General features: G+C 39.6%; 1 protein-coding gene across 5 annotated transcripts in view; it reads left to right on the plus strand.

The window, feature by feature from the left end:
* The window catches only part of LAMA2 (laminin subunit alpha 2), a 524,271-nt gene that overhangs the window by 350,821 nt on the left and 148,917 nt on the right, over window positions 1–24,533 (plus strand). For 4 of the 5 annotated variants that reach the window (XM_069974947.1, XM_069974948.1, XM_069974951.1 and 1 more), the window contains 5 exons: window positions 312–436; window positions 9,372–9,458; window positions 11,528–11,721; window positions 15,454–15,596; window positions 20,421–20,519. In XM_069974947.1, coding sequence (XP_069831048.1) covers window positions 312–436; window positions 9,372–9,458; window positions 11,528–11,721; window positions 15,454–15,596; window positions 20,421–20,519 — 648 coding nt within the window. The remainder of the gene's footprint in view (window positions 1–311; window positions 437–9,371; window positions 9,459–11,527; window positions 11,722–15,453; window positions 15,597–20,420; window positions 20,520–24,533) is intronic. The other variant, XM_069974950.1, reaches the window with a different exon arrangement.

Raw genomic sequence — 24,533 nt, forward strand, 5'->3', positions numbered from 1 at the left:
AAATGTTCATAAAAACAAACTACGTGTTTCAAAGCCAGACCGGACCCTTCCTCATGAAAAGGCCAGTCCTGCCTTGAAATGCTATGTTAGTTTTGCACTTTGTGGACAATCTTGTGATTGTTTTTTGTGGATTGAGGTAACTGTGACCGAATCAGAGTATGTTCCATCAATAACCACCCTCTGTTTCCTATCCGTCAACCAGTTACTTACACGTTTACATATATATTCTCCTTTGCTTGAGAGCCTCTTTAATCTCTATATTATTCACTGATTTTCATTTTCTTCTCTCTTTCTTTTATTTTTTTGTTAAGACCTGTAAACACAACACTACTGGAGACCATTGTGAGCAGTGTGCACCAGGGTTCTATGGAACAGTGAGAGGTTTCCCAGATGACTGCCGTCCATGTGCTTGCCCGCTACACATAGCAAGCAACAAGTAAGTAGAAAACAGCTATAGAAAATAGTTGGTTATGGTAGATTACTTAAACACCTACATCCAACAGCCCTTTTCCATATGCACTAGTAGAGGACATGGGCATTATAGTATAGTAGAGAGTAACAAAGAAAGCTGATCTCATCCTTAATGACTCAACATGTATTACATTGCCATCCATTTAATTTGCTGTCAATAAGAGTTGAGCTTGTCTCTGAATGTTCTAATATGAAAACCCAGGCTGTGTTCCCGCATCAACTTTTTTTGGCCATTTGGCAGCCATCATTTTGATTCCAAATAATGGCTATTATCTTACAACGATGACCGTGAATGTAAAAATAATGGCTGACATTATGAAATAATGGCCGTTATTTGGATTCAAAATAAAGCAAGCAAACCAGTGAAAGCAAGCCATAGAACACATGTACTAATACACAATATTTTGGGGAATAAATGCCACACAAAAAACTGCATAATGAAAGACAAAAAAAGTATACTTTTTGTGTTTTTTCCCCCCTCTACAGCAAAAAACATTAACAAAAGTATGTGTAAAGCCTTACACTTACAGCAAATCCATTTAATATGCCCTTAATAGTATAATTTAGCATTAACAAAATCCTATCAAAATTCAATATATTTGATATAGCAATACATTTATAAAAAAGCAATTACATTTCAAACCTCCATTTTGACTACAATTCAAATAGGTCATTATAACTGGAATATATTTTAAACAATGAAAGGCATCAGATTTTTTGTTTGTTTCCAAAATGCTATAAAGTGGAAACCATAATCATATAAAGTAAAGACTGCACAGAATACATAAGCAGTCACTTAATCAGAAGAACGGCATAATCTTTACAGTACACAAACATAATCTTATTTATTTTCCGTAGTAAACTTTTCCCTAAGCAAATTATATTCAAGCTATCAGTTTCAAAAGTGTTTTGTTCCTGTGCACTCAGCACTTCAAATATGGTTATAAGCTTTGGATCTATTTTTTTGCGGAGTTCAAAATGTGTTGGATAATGAGTTTGAGAGTTGTAGATCAATTTGTTTACATTTTTGCAAAGTAGTAATTTTATTACCCATTCAGGCTCTATTGATTTCATTTGGATGTGAGTAAATGCGCGGCGCTGACTGTACCAGTACAGAGGTAAGGATGGGAGGCACAGACTGGTTTTCTTTCACAGACAACTTTTTTCTGCAGCCAGCCTGATGGATGTTTTTAGGTCTAAATTAAAATCACTTGTGGCAGCAATTTATCAATCTTTAGATAGACCACATTGCCAGCTTAGCAATATAGATTGAAGAGAATATTTCATAGCTTGAAAAAGAGTTTAACAGTTCCCATCAAATTAGATGTCTGATTTAGAAAACCCACTGGTAGGTACACTTCTAAAGAATGTTGTGCTTATTTTAGAGGGCAGGGGGAGGAGGGAGGTGTTAACTATTAAGGACCCTTATACACTAGCCAGGGGGAAAGGGGTGAAAAATTACTGCCAAACCACAACCACTACCATCAGCACCATATTGTTGCTGACCAAATCAAGTATACTGAGACCAATAAAACACAGTACTAGATAAAAGTAACAAATATTACCACCACATACTGAGTAATACCCCCACATACTGACTAACACCACCACATACTAACTAACACCACCACTGCTACTGACTAACACCACCACATACTGACTAATACCACCACATACTGACAAACACCACAACATACTGACTAACACCCCCGCTGCTACTGAATAACATCCACTGTACACAGATCACTATCACCTCATCCAGTCATATGGAGGTGGACGCAGCTCTACACAGGTTCTGTACTCCATATACATTACAGTGCAGTTATATCAGGTGACTCACAGGAAACATCTTCTCTGATTGGAGTTCTTCCCTTTTCATCTTTTCCTCCATCTGCCCTGGGCCATTATAAAAATCCACAGACTCTGCCAGACAGACATATTAGGCTCCTCACTCTTGCACCATCCTCATCTCTCTACAAACTGCACATCTGTATTGGCCCCTTTACACCCTCATTTAGTGGGTAGGCTGACTCTATGTGACCCCCTTATAGTATATGCCCCCCTCTCTTTGTAGTCCCCCTATAGTAGATGACACCCTCTGCGCATCTCCTATAGTATATGGCCCTCCTCTCTGTAGCCCTTCCTTATAGATAGCCTCACTGGGTAGTCCACTATAGTAGATGCCCCCCCTCATGCATTCCCTATTATATATGCCCCCCCCCCCCACTGATTGGAGTACATCTGTCAGTCTCTTGGTCCCAGAGGGGCCCATTGTTGGCACGACCACTTTATTGACCTTGGAGTGCTATATATATATATATATATATATATATATATATATATATATATATATATAAAATGCATTTATTAAGTGAAACCTTGGATTTATTCTAACAGTACAGGGGAAGATTTGTATAGAAATCTGCTACTAAAACTCCTTTCAATGCTCTTTGTATAGCAAGTCTATTGTTGTAAATAGTAGATATTTGGAGCAGAATAAGTAGATCTGTGAAACAGCGACAAATAAAAAAGTAGAAGGCCATACCTATCAATACAGATACAGATTGTATAAATGTACTGACAATCTCTGAGGATTTACATAACAATAGACAGAGCTCTCAGAATGTTCTTCAATGCAAGACAAAATAGCAACATAAAATTAAGAAAACACACGTTTTATGCATTTTACTCGTTGGAAAAGAAGACTAGCTATTGTAATTGTTATCATGTAGTATTTGTAGTAATCAACAGAAAGTAAGAAAAAGTTAAGAAAATAGTTTTTGTGTAAACCAAAACCTCTTTAAAAGAAGTTGTTAAGAGTATAGTGTAAAGTGTATTAAACGCTATCACCCAAATACAGTGACTTAGTTATAGGGGTCACAGCCGTTGCAACTGTGACAATGCCCATAAATTGGGGGGGAGGCTCAGCAGCACCTCCTCACTACGATAATGTTGACTGTTCATGCCTGACCTGCTAAAATTCAGCTCCAGTGCTCAGCAGTACCTGGAAGTGTGTGCAGCAGCACTGACAGGGGCAGCGGTGCCACACAGGTTAGAAGCCAGAAAAGTAAAATCATAAATTAAGATGCTGCACTGACAGGAGCAGAGGTGATAAAAGCTGTGTGTTAACCCCTTGCTCTTTCTTTAGTATCTGCCTATAATATTCACCAACAAAGGTAAAAATTAATCCTTTCTTAACTTTTCATTATATAGATTTCGTTTTACTAATCATTGCAATGGCTATGACAAGATTAGCATTACAGCTCCCTGATCTCCCACTCCATGCCCCCTGGAGCAAAATGGATTTTTTATGTTTTAATATAGAAAAAGCACTATAGCTGCAGCAGGGGCCCTGGACTGGTACATAAGTCTAATGGGGCCTGCACTTAGCCCCCCACTGGTACTGTTTGAGGTAGCTGAAGCGCCATATACATATACAGCTTTGCTGTACATTATAACAGGTAGACTGCATATCACAAACCAGCTACTGAGAAAATGCTCAAGAAGACCATGAAACACATATTGCAATTGTCCCTGTCCATTTTAAAAAATTCTGACTATTTGCTATTTAAAAAAAAAAAAAAATTCTAAGGGGGGCCATTACACACAGCGTATCCGCAGCGGATTTCTCGATGCAAATTTGCTGCGAAATCCACAGCGGATGCTTGCCCATACATTTCAATGTCATTCCGCTGCGAGTATGTAAAACTCAGCACCGTTAACACCCTTGCCCAGTCGCAGAACACTGATTAGCTGACCACCGGGAGATGCCAGGAGGCCCCAAAGCAAGCAGGAGCCTGGAGCAGGTAATGTATGCTCCCGGGCTGCAGAGGTTAACCCTGCTGAGTTTCACATACTTGCAGCAGGATGACAGCCAGTGGGTGTGGCAGCAAGTAACTACGCTCAGCTAATCTCCCACTCATATGAGTTTTTACTCAGACTCAAAAGCTTAGAAAACGTGTCTACATAAAAAGAAATACAGTGGTGCCTTGGATTATGAGCATAATTTGTTCCGGGACTGTGCTTGTAATCCAAATACACTCTTAAACCAAAGTAAATTTTCCCATAAGAAATCATTGATATGCAGACAATTGGTTCCACACTTCAAAAATAGATATTTTTAAAAAATTTGAATAACATTTAGAACAGATGAAACAATGAGAAACAGCTGAATATGTGAAATAAAAAATTACTGTACAGTATAGCAATCAGCATGTGGAGTATAATGTATAATAAGTGCATAAACTGCAGATCCCTATAATGCAGTAGTGTAGTAGAACAGGCTAGAAAAAAGGAGCAGAGCTGCTGTCAGAGATCTGTTTTGTCACATGACAGGCATTGGGAAGGGGTGTGTGTTCAGCAAGAACCAATCAGAAAGTGAGAAGTATAGACCTGTGCAGGGGGAAAGTGACATAAAACTTTTCTATACTGCAGTGTGAATGAGTGCAGACAGATAATAGCAGCAGTGTGTATAGCTGAGTGTAAGTGCAGACAGATAATAGCAGCAGTGTGTATAGCTGAGTGTAAGTGCAGGCACATTATAGCAGGAATAGAGAGAATGGGAAACACAAGGACTGAAAGAGACTGCAGGGAGCATAAAGGAAAAGGCAGGGCAGATGTGAGCACAGTATAGCAGCACTCTCTGTCCGGGGAGAGAGGGGTTACAGCTATGTACAGATTACCTCCACAGTCCTGTTCCCTGATGCAAGCCGGAGCCTAAAGTGGATCTATTATGATTAGGAAGGTGAGGGAGACTTCCTGGGTCAGAGTACAGTGTAGACCCTGCTATGCAGACCATGCCCCTCTTTCACCCCCTCCCACCCAGTACAGGGAGATCTTTAACTAAAGCAATGCTCTTAAACCAAGTCACAATTTTGAAAAACTGTGAGCTCTTCTTGCAAAACGCTCTCAATCCAACTTACTCTTAAACCAAGGTATGACTGTACATAAGATTACTCAAACCTAGTCACTCGCTGACTATGTTGTGGCCATAGAAGTAAATGGGGTCTGCATATGTTGACAGGATGTTGAGCGCAATATGATAAGAAATTCTTTTTTTTTATAGATGTTTTCTAGGGTTAAAGGAGAAGTCCAGTGTGGGGCAAATAATTATTTCAGGCTGGGGATGGTGGAACATAAAAAATAATTTATAGTCACCTTTCCTTGTGCCCGCAAAGTTTTAATCACCTTTCCTTGTGTCCCTTGTGCCCTGCTGTTCTGTTCGGTCAAAAATGACCGAATTTGAAATTTGAAATTTTTTTAAATATTCATTATGCGGTTCTGAAACTTGTGGTTTAGTGATGAGCGAGTACTAAAATGCTCGAGTGCTCGTTACTCGAGACGAGTATTTCCCGATACTCGAGTGCTCGTTTCGAGTAACGAACCCCATTAAAGTCAATGGGAGACTCAAGCATTTTTGCAGGGGACTCAAGTTCGGTAGAGGGAAGGTCGTGTGAAAACCTGTCAACCTCAGAAAAAAATGATGGAAACACCACGGAAATGGACAGGAAACAGCAGTAATACAGGAATCGGCATTACTGGTGTTAGCGATCCTCTGCAGTAATGCCGATCCCTGTATTGGTTAATATATTTAATTAATAAAACACATTTTCGTTCTAATAAAGTTATTTCCCTTGTTCAATAATTTAATTCTAACGAATCCATACTTGTGCAATTAAATATACTGTTAAAATAAATATATATATAAATAAATGTATATATATATATATATATTTATTTACAGTATATTTAATTGCACAAGTATGGATTCGTTAGAATTAAATTATTGAACAAGGGAAATAACTTTATTAGAACAAAAATGTGTTTTATTAATTAAATATTAATTATTACAGGAAGCTCTATTAAAGCCGGCAAATTCCTATTGCCGACAATAGAGCTCATTGTAATAATTAATACTTATTATTCGATGAACTACGTCGATGACCAGCGATTGTTTGGATTCTTTTTTTTAAATAAAATGGTCAATGAGGGGTGCGGGGGTGTTTTTATTTGAATAAAAAATGTTTTTCACTTGTGTCTTGTCTTTATTCCTTAACTTTATAGACTTAGTAGTGGAAGCCGTCTAATAGACTGAATCCATTACTAAGTCGGGGTCTAGTGTTAGCCGGTATAAAATGGCTAACACTAACCCCCCATTATTACCCCAGTACCCAATGCCACCAGGGGTACTGGGAAGAGCCGGGTGCCAGTGGTCCCGGAGCATCAAAATTGGCGCTCCTGGACTGGGGCGGCAGCAGGCTGGTAATATTTAGGCTGGGGAGGGCCTAAACCAATGGTTCTTCCCACCCTGATGTTACTAGGCTGCTGTTGCTTGGTTTTAACCTGGCTGGTTATGAAAATAGGGGGAACACTATGCATTTTTTTTTTATTATTTGTTTATTTAAAAAAAAAACGCATAGGGTTCCCCCTATTTTCATTGACCATTTTATTTTAAAAAAAGAATCTAAACAACCGCTGGTCATCGACGTAGTCCATTGAATCTGACGTAATCCACAGGATACCGATATCTGAAAAACAAAAAGGGAGAAACACACAAAAAACACACAAACAGGAGCACAACACCCATCATTGTGAGCGGTGTTGTGCTCCTTACAGTATGCAGCATCTTTACAGATCGCTGCTTACAGTCTGGCCCCCAAGGGGTTAAGGGAGGATGCTTTCATCCCCCTTAACCCCTTGGGGACCAGACTGATGTCAGACTGCACCCATACCAGCAAGGGAGGGGTTAAGTGACCCCCCCTTCCTTGGTAAGATGGGTGCAGTACAGCGGAGGGGGTGGGGAGAGCTTTATACTCACCCTCCGATGTCCCGATGCGACCTCTTCGAAGTCACTGTGCTGCGGACCGTCTCTTTATATGTGCGCTCAGCCGATCCCCTGAGCGCACATATAAACCAAAATGTTTCTTCTAATGCTATTGTGATAACATAATTAGAAGAAACATTTGATGTTTTAATTAAAGTTATGTATTGATTATTACAATCAGCTCTATTGTCGGCAATAGGAATTTGCCGGCTTTAATAGAGCTTCCTGTAATAATTAATATTTAATTAATAAAACACATTTTTGTTCTAATAAAGTTATTTCCCTTGTTCAATAATTTAATTCTAATGAATCCATACTTGTGCAATTAAATATACTGTAAATAAATAAATATATATATAAATATACATATATATATATATATATATATATATATATATATATATATATACACTGTATTAATATATATATTTATTTTAACAGTATATTTAATTGTCTAAGTATGGATTCGTTAGAATTAAATTATTGAACAAGGGAAATAACTTCATTAGAACAAAAATGTGTTTTATTAATTAAATATATTATTAACCAATACAGGGATCTGCATTACTGCAGAGGATCGCTAACCCCAGTTATGCCGATCTCTGTATTACTGACTCCCTGCTTTCCCAGGGAGCTGAAACTTTATTATTATTAAACCAGCTAAACCAACAATTTTTTAGCTGTTTTATCGAACTCGAACCCAAATCTTTGCGAGATGCTCGTCCGAGTAACGAGTACAATCGAGTACCTTAATGCTTGAACGAGTACCAAGCTCGGACGAGCATGCTTGCTCATCACTATTGTGGTTCACTGACTTTTCCTCATTTGAACAGTTCTTACTAATAGCAGTTTTTTTTTTTATTTATTTATTTTTTGTTTACTTTTTGCTCCACGTTTTTTTTTACACTTGTACTGTTAGGTCAAAAATGACTAAGTAAGCCTGCAAACTATGCCATCAAAATATGGACTCTGTGCGACAGCAAAAGTTCATACACTTTAAGCGCTCAGGTATATATAGGAAAAAAACCCTGGAGGAAGAGCTGAAAAAAATCAAGGTATGTGAGTAGTTTTGGATTTGACACATGAGCTCAAAGGATGAAATGTTACATGTGACAATTTTTTCACATCACACCAACTGGGGCAGATGTTGCTGAAAATAAAATGACCATGCTGGGTACCGTTAGAAAAAAATAAGCCAGAACTGCTGCAAGGTATCCTCAGTAAGAGAGACATCTATAGTTCTACGTTTTATTTCATAACAGTAGTTTCTTATGTTCCCAAAAAACACAAATGTGATGAGCACAATGCACCATGATAATGCAATCAATAACCTAGACGACAGAAAGCCAGACATGATTTTACATTACAATGCCACAAAAGGGGCAGTTCATACTCTAGATCAACTCATAGGCACTTACGCCTGTAAACGCAAAACTAATCGGTGGCCAATGGTTGTTTTTCTAAATTTGTCGGCGTACAATGCATTTGTGTTATGGCGTGAAATAGACCCAAATTTTTTTTTTTACAAATGTGCAATATGCATGAATAATGCAATAAGGAAATATAACATTTTTTGACACAAAAAAATAAAAATTAAGTTTTTGATTTAAAGATGGGGTAAGTATCCGGGGCTCTAGCGGGGGGTCAGGCGGCCTTCACCCCGGCACAGGGGGTGACAGGTTCCCTTTAAATTAGTTAAAAATCCAGACTTTAATAGGCCCAGTCAAAAATGACCGGAACATTATACAGTATGTGTATAGTAGAACCGAATAGAACAGCAGGGTCAATGCTCCTATGGTAAAAGCTAGTGTTTGTGCATTATTGCTATAAATGTTATACTGATTACTGAGCTGATTGTTGACATAGGTTTTTAAAGATCCTAACTTATTCTGTGTAGTCACAAAGATAGCCGAAGAGAAGCAATTTCAGTCTTGCTTTCAGTGACTTGATAGATTTCAGGATGTCATCTTGTTTCCTGTGCATTTGCACCTAATAAGGTATCTCTTCTATTAATGCATTATATTGTGCTCTGCTCTGTTTCACATGTCATCAATAAATGCTGTAACTTGTTTTCCAGTTTCAGCCCAACATGCATCATACAAGGAACTAATGATTACAGATGTACAGCTTGTCCTCGGGGATACGAAGGCCAGTACTGTGAAAGGTAAGCAGGGAAACAATTAAAGACAATAATGCTAAGTGGAGATGTGAGGCATGGCTCAGTGCACAACACTACACATTTAACCCCCTTGAAGATTTCTTGTCTAACTATGAATTATTCATGTGTCCTGTATATAAGAACTCTCTGAAAAGAGAGTAGAAATATTGTGTTACATATTATTTCTTGCACAGTATAATCATTCACAGTCATGTCAAGTGAAAGCTTTAACCCCAGGATATAACGTCCTGAGTGTAAGATATTAAAAGAGGTATTCCTACCTAAGGCATTTATTTTACACCTACAGGATATGCCTGATATGTCTTAGGCTAGATTCACATATTCCGTAGTTTTAGGACCCATTGATTTCAGTTGGGCTGTTCACACAGATCCACAATCCACACAAGTTCTTGTATGGAGCATAACTGCGACGCAGATTACCCTATAGAAGTCTGTTGGAGTGTCGGAAAATTTTGAGCAGACGTAATTTTTACGGATGAAACGTCTGTACTGTCTGTAATCTGTCCATAACGTCTGTAAAAAAAACTATAGACGAGTAATTATTTTAAACCGTTCCCACTTATTTTACTGTCACCTTCCCTGTACGGATGCAATACAGATACATTGCAGACAATTTTTTTTTTTGTGGATTGCAGACAAAGCTTGTGGATGATTGCAGACATCATATACTGTGCTGAAAAACGACTGAATGTGTGACTGTAGCCTAAAAGATGGGGGTCCTACCACCCTTCCAAGACCTACACCCAAAAAGGGGGTCACCAATCCATTTTGTTAGGTTCTAAATATATTAAAAAGTTTCTTTGTAGATACAGTACAGTATACAGTAGTTATTGAATGCAGTGAATCAAAGTCTATGAAGATCCCTAGGCAAACAATGTGTAAGACTGCTTGTCAGTGCCCAACAGTAGTACAATACAGTGCCTAAAAGTATTGCTTATCCTGACACAGATCCAAAGTACTGTCCCTGTATCGTACACAAATAATATATATGTAATTATATATTATAATACAGTACAGTAAGACCTCTAGGACACATTCCATAGACTGTCCACAGCTACAGACAGCACTATGGAAATACTCCCGCAAGTTGAACGCAATGCACAAATCTATTTATTGAAGTATGTCCATACGTGTCAATACTAAGCACTGCCAGTTTTTTGTTTGTTTTCTACACGGATCACAGGCCTGTAACACATACGGATGTTCAAATAAATGGGTCCACAATAGTGTCCACAATTGGAACATGTGAATGAGGGCCTGAGTGTGCAAGGCAACAGATATGCTACTGAAGTATAAATTGTTTTTCGTAATGGTGCGTTTACACAGGCAGATTTATCTGACAGATTTTTTAAGCCAAAGCCAGAGACAGACTATAAACAGGGAACAGGTCATAAAGGAGAGACTGAGATTTCTCCTCTTTTCACATCCATTCCTGGTTTTGGCTTCCAAAATCTGTCAGATAAATCTGCCTGTGTGAACGCACCATTATGCTGGGTTTACACGGAGCGATAATTCGCCCGATCGTACGATTAACGATTTTAAAGTAACGATTTTTTTTTTATAACGATCTGCGTTTAGACTGTACGATATATCGTACAGAAAATTCGTTTTGCGATCGTTTTGCGATCGCTTAAGCCTATCTCACACATAGGGAAAATCAGTGAACGACTGTTTACACGGAACGATCGGCGAATTTTTTGCGAACGACGAACGACGATTTAAGAACCTGTTAAAAGATCACACGTTTACACGTACGATTATTGTTCGAATTTGATCGTTATCGCGAAAATTCGCCCGATAAACGCTCCGTGTAAACCCAGCATAACTCTTTGCACTTAGCGGTAGTGGCAGGGTAATAGAGGTCCTCTTTTCTCCTAAATTGGATCCAGCCCATGACCCTGCATAGGTAATAGTGTTTTTAAAGTTTTGTAAAGTTTAGTGAATATTCATAATTAATTTTTGGCAATAAATGATAGATAGATAGATAGATAGATAGATAGATAGATAGATAGATAGATGTTTTAATATAACACTAAATGATGCATTCTTTTCAGGTGTGCATCTGGTTTTACTGGTAATCCAAGCATTCCCGGAGGTTCCTGTCAGGAATGTAAGTGTAACCCTTACGGATCATTGTCCCAGATCTGTCATCCAAGCACTGGACAATGCACGTGTAAACCTGAAGCTACAGGGCTGAAGTGTGGTGGCTGCACTGACCGGCATGTTCGGGAGGGTCCCGTGTGTGCATGTACGTATACTAACATGTTTTACAACTCTTTATATGACAATTATATCTATGGGTATGTCACGTTTTACTTATGAAAGTAGGGAAAACCTTTATGCATTGTACAAAGGTAAGAGAATGAGTGGCATTGCAATGCTCTGTTAGAGACGAGGAGCATGCTCGAGTCCTATTGTTCGGCAGTTGATTACCAGTTGGATGCAGCCCTGGGGAGTCCAGGAAATAATGCATGCAGCCTATGGCTTATAGCTGTATCCATGTTTTTCAGGACTCCCTTGGGCTGCATCCATTTTTAAGATTATGTTAGCACTTCACTTTTTATTAAAATGTATATAAATGAAGGTATCCTCTGTATATAAAAGTCCTATAATCTATATTGATCAGCCGCTTATATATATTGGGGTGTATTTTCAGTGAAGTTTCGTTAGTTTTCTGTCACGGTTGTGCTAAAAAGAATGACTTCAGGCTGAATACCATCTATACTAAGACCATAATCCTCTTTGGAAGTATTAGGGGAAAAAAAGCAAACATGGATTTATTCTTTTTAAGAAAATACAGTAATATTACATTTCTGTCCAGAAAAGCTAATACAGAGAGCAAGGAAAGCTGTTAAATCCTAGTAGCAGTCTATATTCCGTAGTCATGGCTAGTGTAGATGAACGTGGAACATGTTGCAAAGAACTGAGAAGCATAAGGCCATCTTTACAGGTCCGTGGTTTTTTAATGATCAAGAAATACTAATGGGAAAGCCCAGCTTCAGGGGCTTCTGAAAAATCATGCTGTATGCTGCAGTAGTGTCCTCCTCCAGCTTCTCCTTCAATCTTCTGGCAGTGCATGTGCACAAGTTACTCGTGCGGAGGATTGCTTGGGGAGGAGGTAGCGGCCTCTTGTGGTTGTAGGCATAATGCTGCCTCAGACCACAAGAGTGATTGACAGGGTCAGGAGCCAATGGCTCCCGGTCCAGTCAATCACAGCGTCACTTTTAATTGTATGTGCTCCCATGGTTAAAGGGCTAGCGCAGCACCCGGCAGCACTTGCCCTGGAACTGTCGCTGGCCTGTTCGCCTTGCAATGCCTCCAGAATTCCTGACAGATTATGGTTGTGCATTAAGAGTTATCCAGAATTCTGGATGCCCCCATGTCCTATATTTTCCAAAGCTACTTTACAGCATAGAATCCTGAAGGATATCTGTGCCCAATAGAACTCTATGATAAGAAATCCGAGTAAATTTCACAGTCGTGTGAAGGAGGTCTAAGTCTCAGTATAAAAGTCAATACATTTCTTGCGTCTTCAAGGGGATGGTTAGCTATAGTTCTGGATCCATTACCATAATGGATAATATTGCTGCACCAGTCTTGCTGTGTCCTTGCTGTACAAATAGCAGTGTTTCATTACTGACTAATATTTAAACATTTTGAAGTCCTTACTGGAGTGCCATTCCCAAGCTTGGCATTGTACATGATTCCTACCAAGCAGCATTACCTAAGATGAGGGTAAAGTACCGATGATGTGTAAGTGTAACCTGCTGTGTGATCATGCATGCGTTTGATGTGTTACTGACGATACAATAAATAATTTATGCATAATAATGTATAATATATATTTTTAAACCCTCCAATAGTATTGCTAGACCAGCATGATGGGAAAATACTGCCCGCCCCCTTTTTTCTGGAACAGATAAACAGCAGCTCCCTGGCTGTGGGTTAACCCTTCCTATAGAAAACATGCTCAGCCGTGCCTTACATTCTTGTGTACTAGGACCAGACAGGAGAGATAACTGATGGCCAGACAATCATTTGTCCACCTGTTATTGAAATGTAAAATTGTCTGTGCCTTGTAGATAGAGGAAAGTAGTGGTACGCTACCAATACCTACCTTCCTATCTAGTTTTTATTAGCATGAAGAAAAATGCAAGGGCACTCACCGATCCGTGCTTGTACTTTGTTTCATCTTGTAAAACATAGATTAGCAGCCAGCGGGGACGCCGAACACCCTCAGCGAGGGTGTTCGGCATCCCCGCTGGCTGCTAATCTATGTTTTACAAGATGAAACATTAAAGTACAAGCACGGATCGGTGAGTGCCTTTGCATTTTTCTTTATGCTGATGATTTAGAGACTGTATATCTACAATTTCAGCAAGTGAGTGCGATGCCCTGGCCCCTGGGGGCCACTTCCGCAGTGCTGGTGTTATGAGCGGGCAATGACCGGGGCAGCTGCAGGGGTTATACTTGTCACGGTATAGGCCTGAGGGCGGCACAGCTGTATTGCCGGTCTGTGGAGTCTGCGGGTGATGATAGGCATGCGATTCTTCGCTGCACCTAGTCAGGGCACCAGTTAGTGGACACCAATGCCAGGGTTCAGTAACAGCGGTTTTATTATAGATGAGGTAACTAGTAGCAACAGTTCTGTCCGGATGCAACCGGGTATATAGCAGGCTTTGACAAATAAAGCAGGAGTGGTGCTGCATAGGCTGTGAGAATACGTGCCGGATGATGGGAGTAGGAGTATGAGAGAAATAGCGTTGCTGGGTGGATTAGCTTGAGAATAATACTTGCTGTGAATCCTTGCAGCGATGAGGAGAGATAACGGAATGACACCCAGATGAGAGAGAAGACTCCGGACACTTGAGCAGGCAGATACAGCCGAAGACTTGAATACAGCAGCAGACTCAGTCACTCTTCTGAGGGAGAGGACAAAACAACACAACCTCCTTGCTTGAAAGCAGGGGCTGAACTGACTTGTCAGCAGGAAGTGGGAGGTCACATGGTTGTTCCTGGCCAGAGCTAGTCGGCCATTGGAGGAACCATGGTTACAGGTCACGTGATCAACAGCCTTGCATACCACTGTACAATGCAATAATACACAGGAATACATGAGAATACACATGAGAATGCACATTACTAGAGAATACTAGGGGAAAACCAGCAGCAGTTGCAGTGCAAACACTTACCAGAACAGGCATTGACACAGCAAGAGAAATGGCCATAATAGGAGTAGTAGTCTGCATGTTCTGGGACACTGCATGAGCACCATGTATGATTGTGCAGTGGAATCCTCCCCCCCATCCAGTATTGAGTCCCAACCACATAGAGGTAGTAGTGCTGGTGTCTGCACCTTTTTTTCGAGACAGAAGCAATTTTACCTACAGACAATATTTTACTCTAAATGAACCATTACACATAATTTCAAGTTAAGTAGACTCTGCAGTATACATTAAAATGACAGAATAAATGTCAAGTAATTATTGAAAATCCCAGGGACACATACATTAAAATAATCAAAGTAGTGAAATAATTTCCGCCAGCCCTCCCTCTACCAAACCTAATATTTTGACAAATAGCGGCTGTTGATTTAGGCACAGCATATTTATACAGTTTGCATGAGCTCAATTTATCATTTATGTAAATACACCAGTGACATGGGAAATTAGAATTTTTATTGGTCCTTTTCCAGGTGGAAGCTCTCCTTTTGTGTACACATTAAACGCCTGCATCTTTATCAGAAAAAACATAATAATAATAATTAAAATTTTTAGTTATTAAACTTATTGCTCTTATTTCTCATTGTTTTCTCCATAGCAAACCTGCTTGTCCGTCCTCACTTAGAGCTAATTATTGGATTAGCATCATAAACATTCACAGCCTGTTTTTGTACTTCTAAATGCCGTAATACAGAAATATTGAACATCTGCCTCCAGTGTTTATTAGGGATAAATATTCTATGCTGCCCTCTTCACAGTTTGCGATGATGAATGTACAGGCCTCCTTCTTGATGACTTGGATCAGCTGAACCAGATGGTCGTGAGCGTCAATCTTTCTGGCCCACTGCCTCCACCATACAGAATGCTGTTTAGCATGGAAAATGAGACTCAGGAATTAAAGGTAAATGTGCGAGCTTCTTGCGTAAACATGCAAATCAATGAGGCTGATTAAAAGCCACCGTGATTCTTGTCATTAATTTGGCTTCTATTTGTAAGCCGGATATGGTATTAAGCCAAGCTGCACAAAAAGTTTATTTCCTTTTTATTCTTCACTTTTATCCCTTTGTGGATAAATAAATTGTATGGTAGGGGATTTTTGTATTACCTTATGGATGAAAAACAGACGGCTAATTTATCAGCTTTCTTCCAGTGCCTAGGATTAGTTAGTCGATCCCCAAGGTAAATGAGAGAGTGCTAACAGGGGATGGAGGATATACATTTGGCTTGGTTCATTTTGAAGACAAGTAGATATGTTAAATGCAGCATAAACAAGCAATTTAACCCAGTGGGAAAGCTATTACAAAGACAGTGTGAATGATGGTGTTTGTAATTATTGATGTAATTATCTAATTATTTATGCTAATAAAAGAAATACCAAGCTTCATGTTATATTGCTGGAGAAATACTGTTTAACTTAACAAAAATAGTTGGTGTAGAAAAAATGTAAAATTTATAAATAATCCTAAAATGACAGATGTAAAAAATAACAGGGATTATTCATATAAGGGAGCGTACAAAGTAGAGGTGTTAGAGATGATGCACATGCCCATATTACCATGTTCTATTGTATTATGAGCCATGGACACCTTTGAATGCAATTGTTGTTTACTATTGCATTGTACTTAATATAGAGGAGCAAATGTCTCAACTTAGTCTATAATTAAAAAATTTACTTAATTTCCAGGGATGAGCAAACCAAACTTCCCAAACCGACATTTGTTCCAGACTTTGCAAAAAGTTCACTTTGGTACTGAACTAAAATTTTTGCAAAGTTGGGAACAAGGTCATAAAGATGACAGTTGCACATTAAAAAACAAACAAACAAAAAAAGAAAGAAAAATGGCTTTTCTTACCTGCCCACGCTCACCTGGTTTCCTCTTCTGGGTTTCCGGTGTCTCCTGCTGCCTCAATCACTAATTGACTGAGATGGGACAGCACCAGTGATCGGCTGAGCGGGCTGTCACTGTGGAGACAAGAGTGACTTTGCTGTCAGTAACTCATTGGCTGAACAGGATTTTGGCGGCTATGGGGGAACACTGTATACCAGAGGAGGACACCAGGGGAGCATGGAAGTTAAGTATAGATGAGTGAAGTTTTCGTATAGCTGTTTTAGTGCAATTCATTTAAATTTTGGTTTGCATGAACCCGTACTTTATGCTTGAACAGTTTGCTCATCTGTATTAGCTTCCCTTCTGCAGCTTTAACCTCTTAAGGACACATGATGTAACTGTACGTCATGCGTCTGCTCTGGGAGTTCAGAGGGGACCGGGCTGCGACCTCGCTCTGAACTGCCACGATCCCGACTGCTATCTGCAGCACAGGACCATGGCTATTATCGGGAGTCCATGCCTTTTGGAGGAAAATAATAGACTACATGGGGATCCTAATCAAAATTAGCTCTGTCCTTAAGAGGTTAATGTTTTACGTATACTGTAGGCTATTCTGTCTCGCTTAAAGCTAAATTCACTGGAGAACGAGCAAGACAGCTGTATTAGCCCCTCTTCTCAGCAGTGTAACAAATGTATCATCACTGGTACCACCTGCGTAAATGTTAGTGACCCCTGGATATTTTGAAAATGGCCGGAGACCCCAGATCCTGCACAGACTGTAACAAAAATTGTGCAATAAGCCACAAAAATGTGATTACTTATATGTCGCTCAAAGAATACTTGTCACTCCTAGAAAATTGTCAAAAGTTTTTGTAGGTCAGAATATGAGTGTTCAGACACTTGTTTTCTGTTTATGAATCCTGGGGGACCTCATAGACTTGGAAGTCTGCCTAGGTCACATTACACAAAGCCAAGAGAGAACAAAATAATAGTGTACTTATTCTGCCTAGTTCTTCTGATCAGTCAGGGTCTACACACTTAGATTGCCCAATTGATAAAAACTTCTGATATGTCTCTATGTCCTGTTAAAAGTTTTTTCAAATGAGGGGCATTAGAGATAAGCACAACTCCAAACGTTCATACTGTCCCGCTCTGCTAATATTCATTAAGAGGGATGGATCGGTGGATCGGTGCAATAATGGTAATAGTGCACTAAAATGACAAATCTGCTATGGATTTAACTCTTAATATTGCAGAAACAGTGCCAAGGATGAAGGTAAGAAACATATCTTCATTCTCAGCACCCCTGAGCCCTGTTGGGAAATATCAGTAGATTGGATACTTCTAATACCTATAAAATACCTAAGCAAAAGTTATTCTCCTGTACATTCATATTATGCTACTTTTGGTAGTGAAACTTGTAATGGAAAAATCTAAGCCATTGCTACTATTTGCTAATTGCATTATTTCTCTGCGCTGATAACAGTCTATTGATTCGGACCAATTCCCAGCTCATATGATTGTGACTACATCTCTTTGGCAGCATATCTTGCTGACAGCAGTCACTTGTACTCAACCACAAACAAATAGCAGCTAAGCTACTGAGCCAAGTATTAGTATTAATGACATGACGCTGTGTGGGCAATCAGGATTACAATCTGGTACTAAGGCACTTGTCCCCTGGGTGAAATAATTTATCACACTAGGTCAGTTTCCTTCCTCTATAAATGGATTTTAAAAGCATAGGTGACACCTGGAGGATAAATGACTGTCAAAACCTATTTATCATTGAAGAGTTAATGAAATGTGCAAATCTGGTTTCAAAAAAGTTTTGATAGATTAAAAAATGTATCTACACTTGACAAAAGTGATGAAAGAAGTCCTCTAGGAGGAAGACAATGGGACGGGTGTATGAAAACTCTGTAAAAGAAAAACTATCTTCCCTACTAGAGATGAGCGAGCACGCTTTACTGAGTATAGTATTTGCTCGAGTATCAGGCTAATCCAAAGTAATCGATACTCAAGCGAGTAATGATCGCTGCTCGTTAACGAAAAGCTTGAAAGGCTGGATTTCCATAGACCTAAAGTGTTCTTGTCACAATCAGCCCTTCCAGATCAGTGGTGAGATCCTCTGCTAATCCAGAAGGTCGGGTCTCCATCGATACAGAATCGCAATCAGAAGATAGGGCATGATGCATCATCTGACTACATCTCTGTATCCATGGAGAACCGACCTTGCAGATTAGCAGAGGATCTCCTGTTAATCCAGAAGAGCCTATCATCCAAGTTACACCACAAAGGGGGCAGGAAAGGTATACTTACCTCCGGCCTTCTATCTGTCTTCTCTATTGCTGTTCAGCCAATCATCGGCTGTAGCAGTGTCCTGCCTCAGCTGCTGATTGGCTGAGTGGTGTTAGTGAAGACAGATAGAAGACCAGATCATAAAGTATACTTTTCCCGTTTCGAAAACCAACAGAAAAGAGTTTGGACTGTCACTATCAAGTTAACCAGGAACCCGACGCACTGCAGAGCAGGGAATAACTAGTTACTTGAGTCTCTTATTGTTTTGAATGGGGCTTGTTACTTGAGTTGAGCAATCAAGCACTGTAAAATACTCAACTGAAGTAATGAGTACTTGATGCTCGCTCGTCTCTATTAGCTGCCCATAGCAACCGACCAAAGTGCAGAGAAGGGAAAACTGTGCTGGAGTGGTTGCTATGGACGGCAAGACTTTTATGTGTCTTCCCTAATCCACGTCTCTCTCAAACACCTCTATAATAGAAATGACTGAGTAGGTAAGAAAACCCAGACGTCAGGGTGTACTGGGGTGCTTGCAGGGTGAGTATGGTATAGTTTCTTATTCTATGGCCCTAGCAGTCTGCAGTGTGTTTTTAAATAATTTACAATACAGTATCCCTTAGGCTACATTTACACGAAGCAAAAGTGGCGAAATTCTGCGGCTCCTCTCTCTGCGCTGAAGAATGAACATGTTTATTCTTCAGCCCCAAGAGAGGAGGCGCGCAAGCCTCCCATAGACTGTCATTGTGACAGGAAGGCTGGCGGCATTCTCCGCCGCGGAGAATTCCACCACTTTTCCTACGTGTGAACGTAGCCTTAAAGTTATACAGATTTGTAAATGACTTCTTTAAAAAAAAAAAAAAAAAAATCTTAAGACTTTCCATACTTATTAGCTGTTGTGTGTCCTGCAGGAAGTTATGTATTCTTTCCAGTCTGACACAGTGCTCTCTGCTGTCACCTCTGTTCATGACAGGAACTATCTAATACACTTTGGACATTTACTGTCACTGACAGAGGGCAACAGAAAGCACTGTGTCAGACTGGAAAGACTATGCCACTTCCTGCAATACATAGAGCAGCTAAGTACTGAAAGGTTTAAGATTTTTTTTAAATAACTAATTTATATATCTGTATATTTTTCTGACACCAGTTATTCTGATAATTGATAACACTCTTTTTCCCCTTTTGTACTACCCTTTTAAAAGGTTCATATTAAATAATATAAGAAACTTGCTATATTTTACCATTGGCAGTGAAGATGGATGTTAAGTTTTTTTTGCTTCTTTTTATAACGGAATAGCAGTAATTTTTCTTGTCTGAAAAACAGCAGCTCAGTTTGAACAAGCCAGCCACGTAGCCTTGTGCGATTGAGCTGCTGTAATATATGGTACATGACTAATGATAATTGCAAGATGTCTAAATGTATGCTGAAACAACTCCATGCATTTCCTTGCAAGTGAATAAACATTTTTTTATGAACATATAGTAGGACTGTCATAACAGTGTGGAATTGATGAATTGCGGTGAAATAAAGATGCTCTGTGTGCACATAGTTGAAAGTGCCTGCAGTACTGAAATGTGTCTTAATAACTTTTCAGCATTTACTGTCACCTCAACGAGCTCCTGAAAGACTGCTCCAGCTGGCACAAAACAACCAAGATACTCTTGTCATTGAGATAGATGAGCTGCTGAACAGGGTAAGAATACAGAAAATACTACTAAGCAATTGAGAGTTCATGCTACATGCAATGACAGCAAACCTTCTGTGACTTCTGTAGCTAATGCCTTAATAGGACTGATCCTGTATCTGTTCATTTTTCCTAAGTATACCATTTGCATACAGGAGTCTATTGCATTACTTTATGACTATAGTACACCTGTTGGACTAAACTACATATCTATTAATTTGTCATTTGTGTAACAGATATGCACACACGCACACATACACACACACACACACACACACACACACACTGTATATATGTAGTATTTTTGCATGAGCTATTTTAGCCTGAACTCATGTTATGCCTTACAAATGTACTGTTGAACTCTACATATTTTACTCTATATAACTAGCTTTAGATTTGTGCTTGCAAGCCTAGAATGGAAATCCATAGCACTTGCATTTAACAGAAGAGATGCTTGTCAGTTCCCATGCGCATTATAGGGGCAGCATTTCCCTCTTTTAGGGTACAGTCACATGTACTGTATCACAGTGGATTTCACTATGCATGTTTCTCGCTGTAAAATATGATGCAATTCTGGTTAGTGTTGAAGTCTATGGATTTTCCTCCCACTGTGAGAATGGAGTCCATAGTATTAGTATTGTAAGGCTATGGTTCCACTAGGGGATTTTAGCCCAAAATGATGACCGTCTATTAATAATGATGGCCGCAAATAATGTTCACGATTATTAATAGTGGGAACATAGCTAAAAGTGAATATATAGTGCTGCTGTTAAAGAGGCCATTCTTATCGTTCTATGTTCTCCCAAGGGCCTCCTGGGGTGTCTCCAGGTCCATTGCTCACTGACAGCCCGCTCAGCCAATCAGTCAGTGATAGGCTGAGTGGGCCTTCACTGGGGACCCAGAGAGATCTACTGCGAGAATGGAACGTCATAGATTTTAATTAATCAGAATCACAGCTGATTTCCCTATGAAACTTGCAGTGTGAAATCCGCTGTGATACGGTATGTGTGAACAAACCCTTAAGCGGAGTAGAGAGCTTCTTAAAACAATTGCTCAAGTTCTAGGGACCTGATGCATTTCTGCTTGGTTCATCATTGATTTAAATAGACACCATATATTTTCCTCTTCTGCTTTCTCTAGAGATGACAGCTAATTAGCCCATCAGGAGCCCCATCCTGCAGTGAGAAATCAGCAGTGTCGCTAAAACAGGCGCTTTACCACTTTACAGGAGATAGACTGACTGTTACAACTAATGACGTTTAGATCTGAATCATCTTTAAAGTATTGCATTTCAATGCTGATTGCAAATAAATCTGTTTTCCTTCTGGAGGAATCTTGCTATCCAGGAGTATTTTATAGTTTGCACAGTATGTAAAGTTATAGGGTGACACAAGTCAAACCAGCAAATGCAGCATAGTCTTGTAATCCTTCAAATCATATACATTCAAATCACATTATTATGACCACTTTCTACTTTTGATGTCGGCAGTGCATAGCTCATTAAGGGAGTCACATGTCATAAGACTTGATGGGCATGCAGCAGGCTGCCTATACACATATCCCTTGATGCTGCCAAGGGTTGATTCGGATTTGATTCGGATGGACCCCAACTTTACGTTAAAGGTTGGCCACCGCACTGAACTAAACTTTTGAAAAGTTCGCTCATCTCTACACCATAAGCATGGGTCATTTTACATGGGTAGAGCCATGCCCAATACAAGCATCAATCTAGACCAGGGGTGTCAAACTCAAATACACAGTGGGCCAAAATTTAAAAATTGGACAAATTGCGGGCCAACCTTGATCATTATTGAAGCGCTAATGCCGCGGTGCTGGCACTGTCAGAGGAGTGTGTGTTGTTCCTGGCGCTGCCAGTGGTGTGCATCTCTCAGCCCTGTGCACTATGATAAATGACATGACATGATAAATTGCTATGACATGATTAAACGCCAACCCATATAATAGCCAATCCCTTAAAAATTGCCCCACATACTAACCAGCCCTTCTAATAGTGCCCAAATAGTAGCCAGCACCCCAAGTGTCCCATATTGTAGCCAGCCCTCCCCAATAGTCTCATATAGTAGACAGCCCTCCCCCATAGTCTCTTATATAGTAGCCATGGTGGGCCAAATGTAATTAAAACTCTGTAATGCCTGGCAGACCAAAAATAATGACACCAAGGGCCAGATTTGGCCCGCAGGCCAGAGTTTGACATGACTAATCTAGATGATACTTGTTTAACGTGTCCTCCCACAGCATTATATAGGCAGTTACAAAAGTGCTTTGACTCTAATGCAATAGTTGAGAGGGACACCTGCCTAAAAGGCTGATGCACATGCAGTATAATCTGTCTATTCATGTACCCAGAGGCAGGTAGTCAAAAATCTATTCATTTGACCCCTTTAGAGCATGAAATAAATTTCCTCTTTCTCGCCCATATGTTAGAAAGTCCTGCAGATTGACAGACCTGTGTGGAAATAACCTGGTTTAAAAGCTCACAGTTTTTCAAAATTGTGACTTGGTTTAAGAACATTGCTTTGGTTTAAGAGCTCCCAGTACATGGTTGGAGGTGGAGTGGGGGAGGGACAGGGTCTGCATAGTGTGGTCTACAGCCCTGTACTCTGACCCAGGAAGTCTCCCTCAGCTTTCAAATCATGGTAGATCCACTTCAGGCTGGGGCTTGCATCAGGGGACAGGACTGTGGAGGTAATCTCTCCATAGCTGTAACCCCTCTCTCCCCAGACAGAGAGTGCTGCATGTATGGGCCCACATCTGTCCTGCTCTTCCTTCATGCTCCCTGCAGTCTCTGTCAGTCCTTGTGTTTCCCATCCTCTCTATTACTGTACAGTAACCTATAATATCATATATTCTGCTGTTTCTAGATGTTTCTTTCTTTTGTCTTACATGTTATTCAGAATAATAAATCATTATTTTTGGGGTGTGGAACCAATTGTCTGCATTTCTATGATTTCCTATGGGAAAATTAGCTTTGGTTAAAGAGTGGATTTGGATTACAAGCATGGTCCCGGAACGAATTATGCTCGTAATTCAAGGCACCACTGTATATATATATTTATTAATCTGAAACCAACTTTAGCTTTTACCTAGCCTGATTTTTCAGATTTGGCTTCAAGTCATTTTTACTATGTGTGTCCCTGCTGCCTGCCTCTAAATCCTGAACATCCTTTCCAATATCATGCAGCATCTCAGGAAAGAATGAGTAAACACAGTGAAAAGTGACAGGGGCAGAAACCAATGTAATAAACAAACAAACAGAAGCTGTCATAGACGCCGCATCCTCTGCCTGTGAGTCAGAAAACGCCTCTGGCTGTAAATCACGTAGGGATGAGACTTAGATATTATTTCAGATCATCAAACAAAAAATCGACTCTGTTAATCTTATTAATTAGATGAACTTCTGAAGCAGGATCCACAAAGGTCAGTTTGGACAGTAAAACTAATGGTAGGTTACCTGGAACACAAAGCCATTATTTTCCTAGATTAATGTGTGATTCAATAGGTCACAGTGGCCTTATAAAAACCCCAATAGACTTAGCACATTGTTAGCTGGAGACATGAGCCATTTTGCTAAAATATTCATTACTGTTTATATGAAGTCACGGCTATACTACAAGCCATAGAAGAGAGAAGAAAAGAAGAGAAAGAAGAGAATCTAATTCCCCATTATTTTAATGATAGACTGTGCCCGTTGCTATGTTTGCTGTTTGCTATCACAAGCTAGCATTGGCTTTTAACTCACAATAATTCGGCAGCTCCATGCTACACGTAGGGATGCGACTTGTTACTATGGCAACAGTCTAGATGTCTAAGTGGCATATTACAAATTATATTACTCTTCAGAACCTATCATATGTAAATTCATGTGTGAATATAATATAGTTTCAAAGCTTGTTTCTAACAGTAATATGCAATGTACACTTAGTTGAAATATTAAATGTACTTAAAGGGGAACGCTGGCACAAAAAAAAAATCTTCAAATCAACTGGTGTAAGAAAGTCATAA

This window comes from Dendropsophus ebraccatus, chromosome 6, assembly GCF_027789765.1.
Source record: "Dendropsophus ebraccatus isolate aDenEbr1 chromosome 6, aDenEbr1.pat, whole genome shotgun sequence".
Taxonomy (NCBI): Eukaryota; Metazoa; Chordata; class Amphibia; order Anura; family Hylidae; genus Dendropsophus; species Dendropsophus ebraccatus.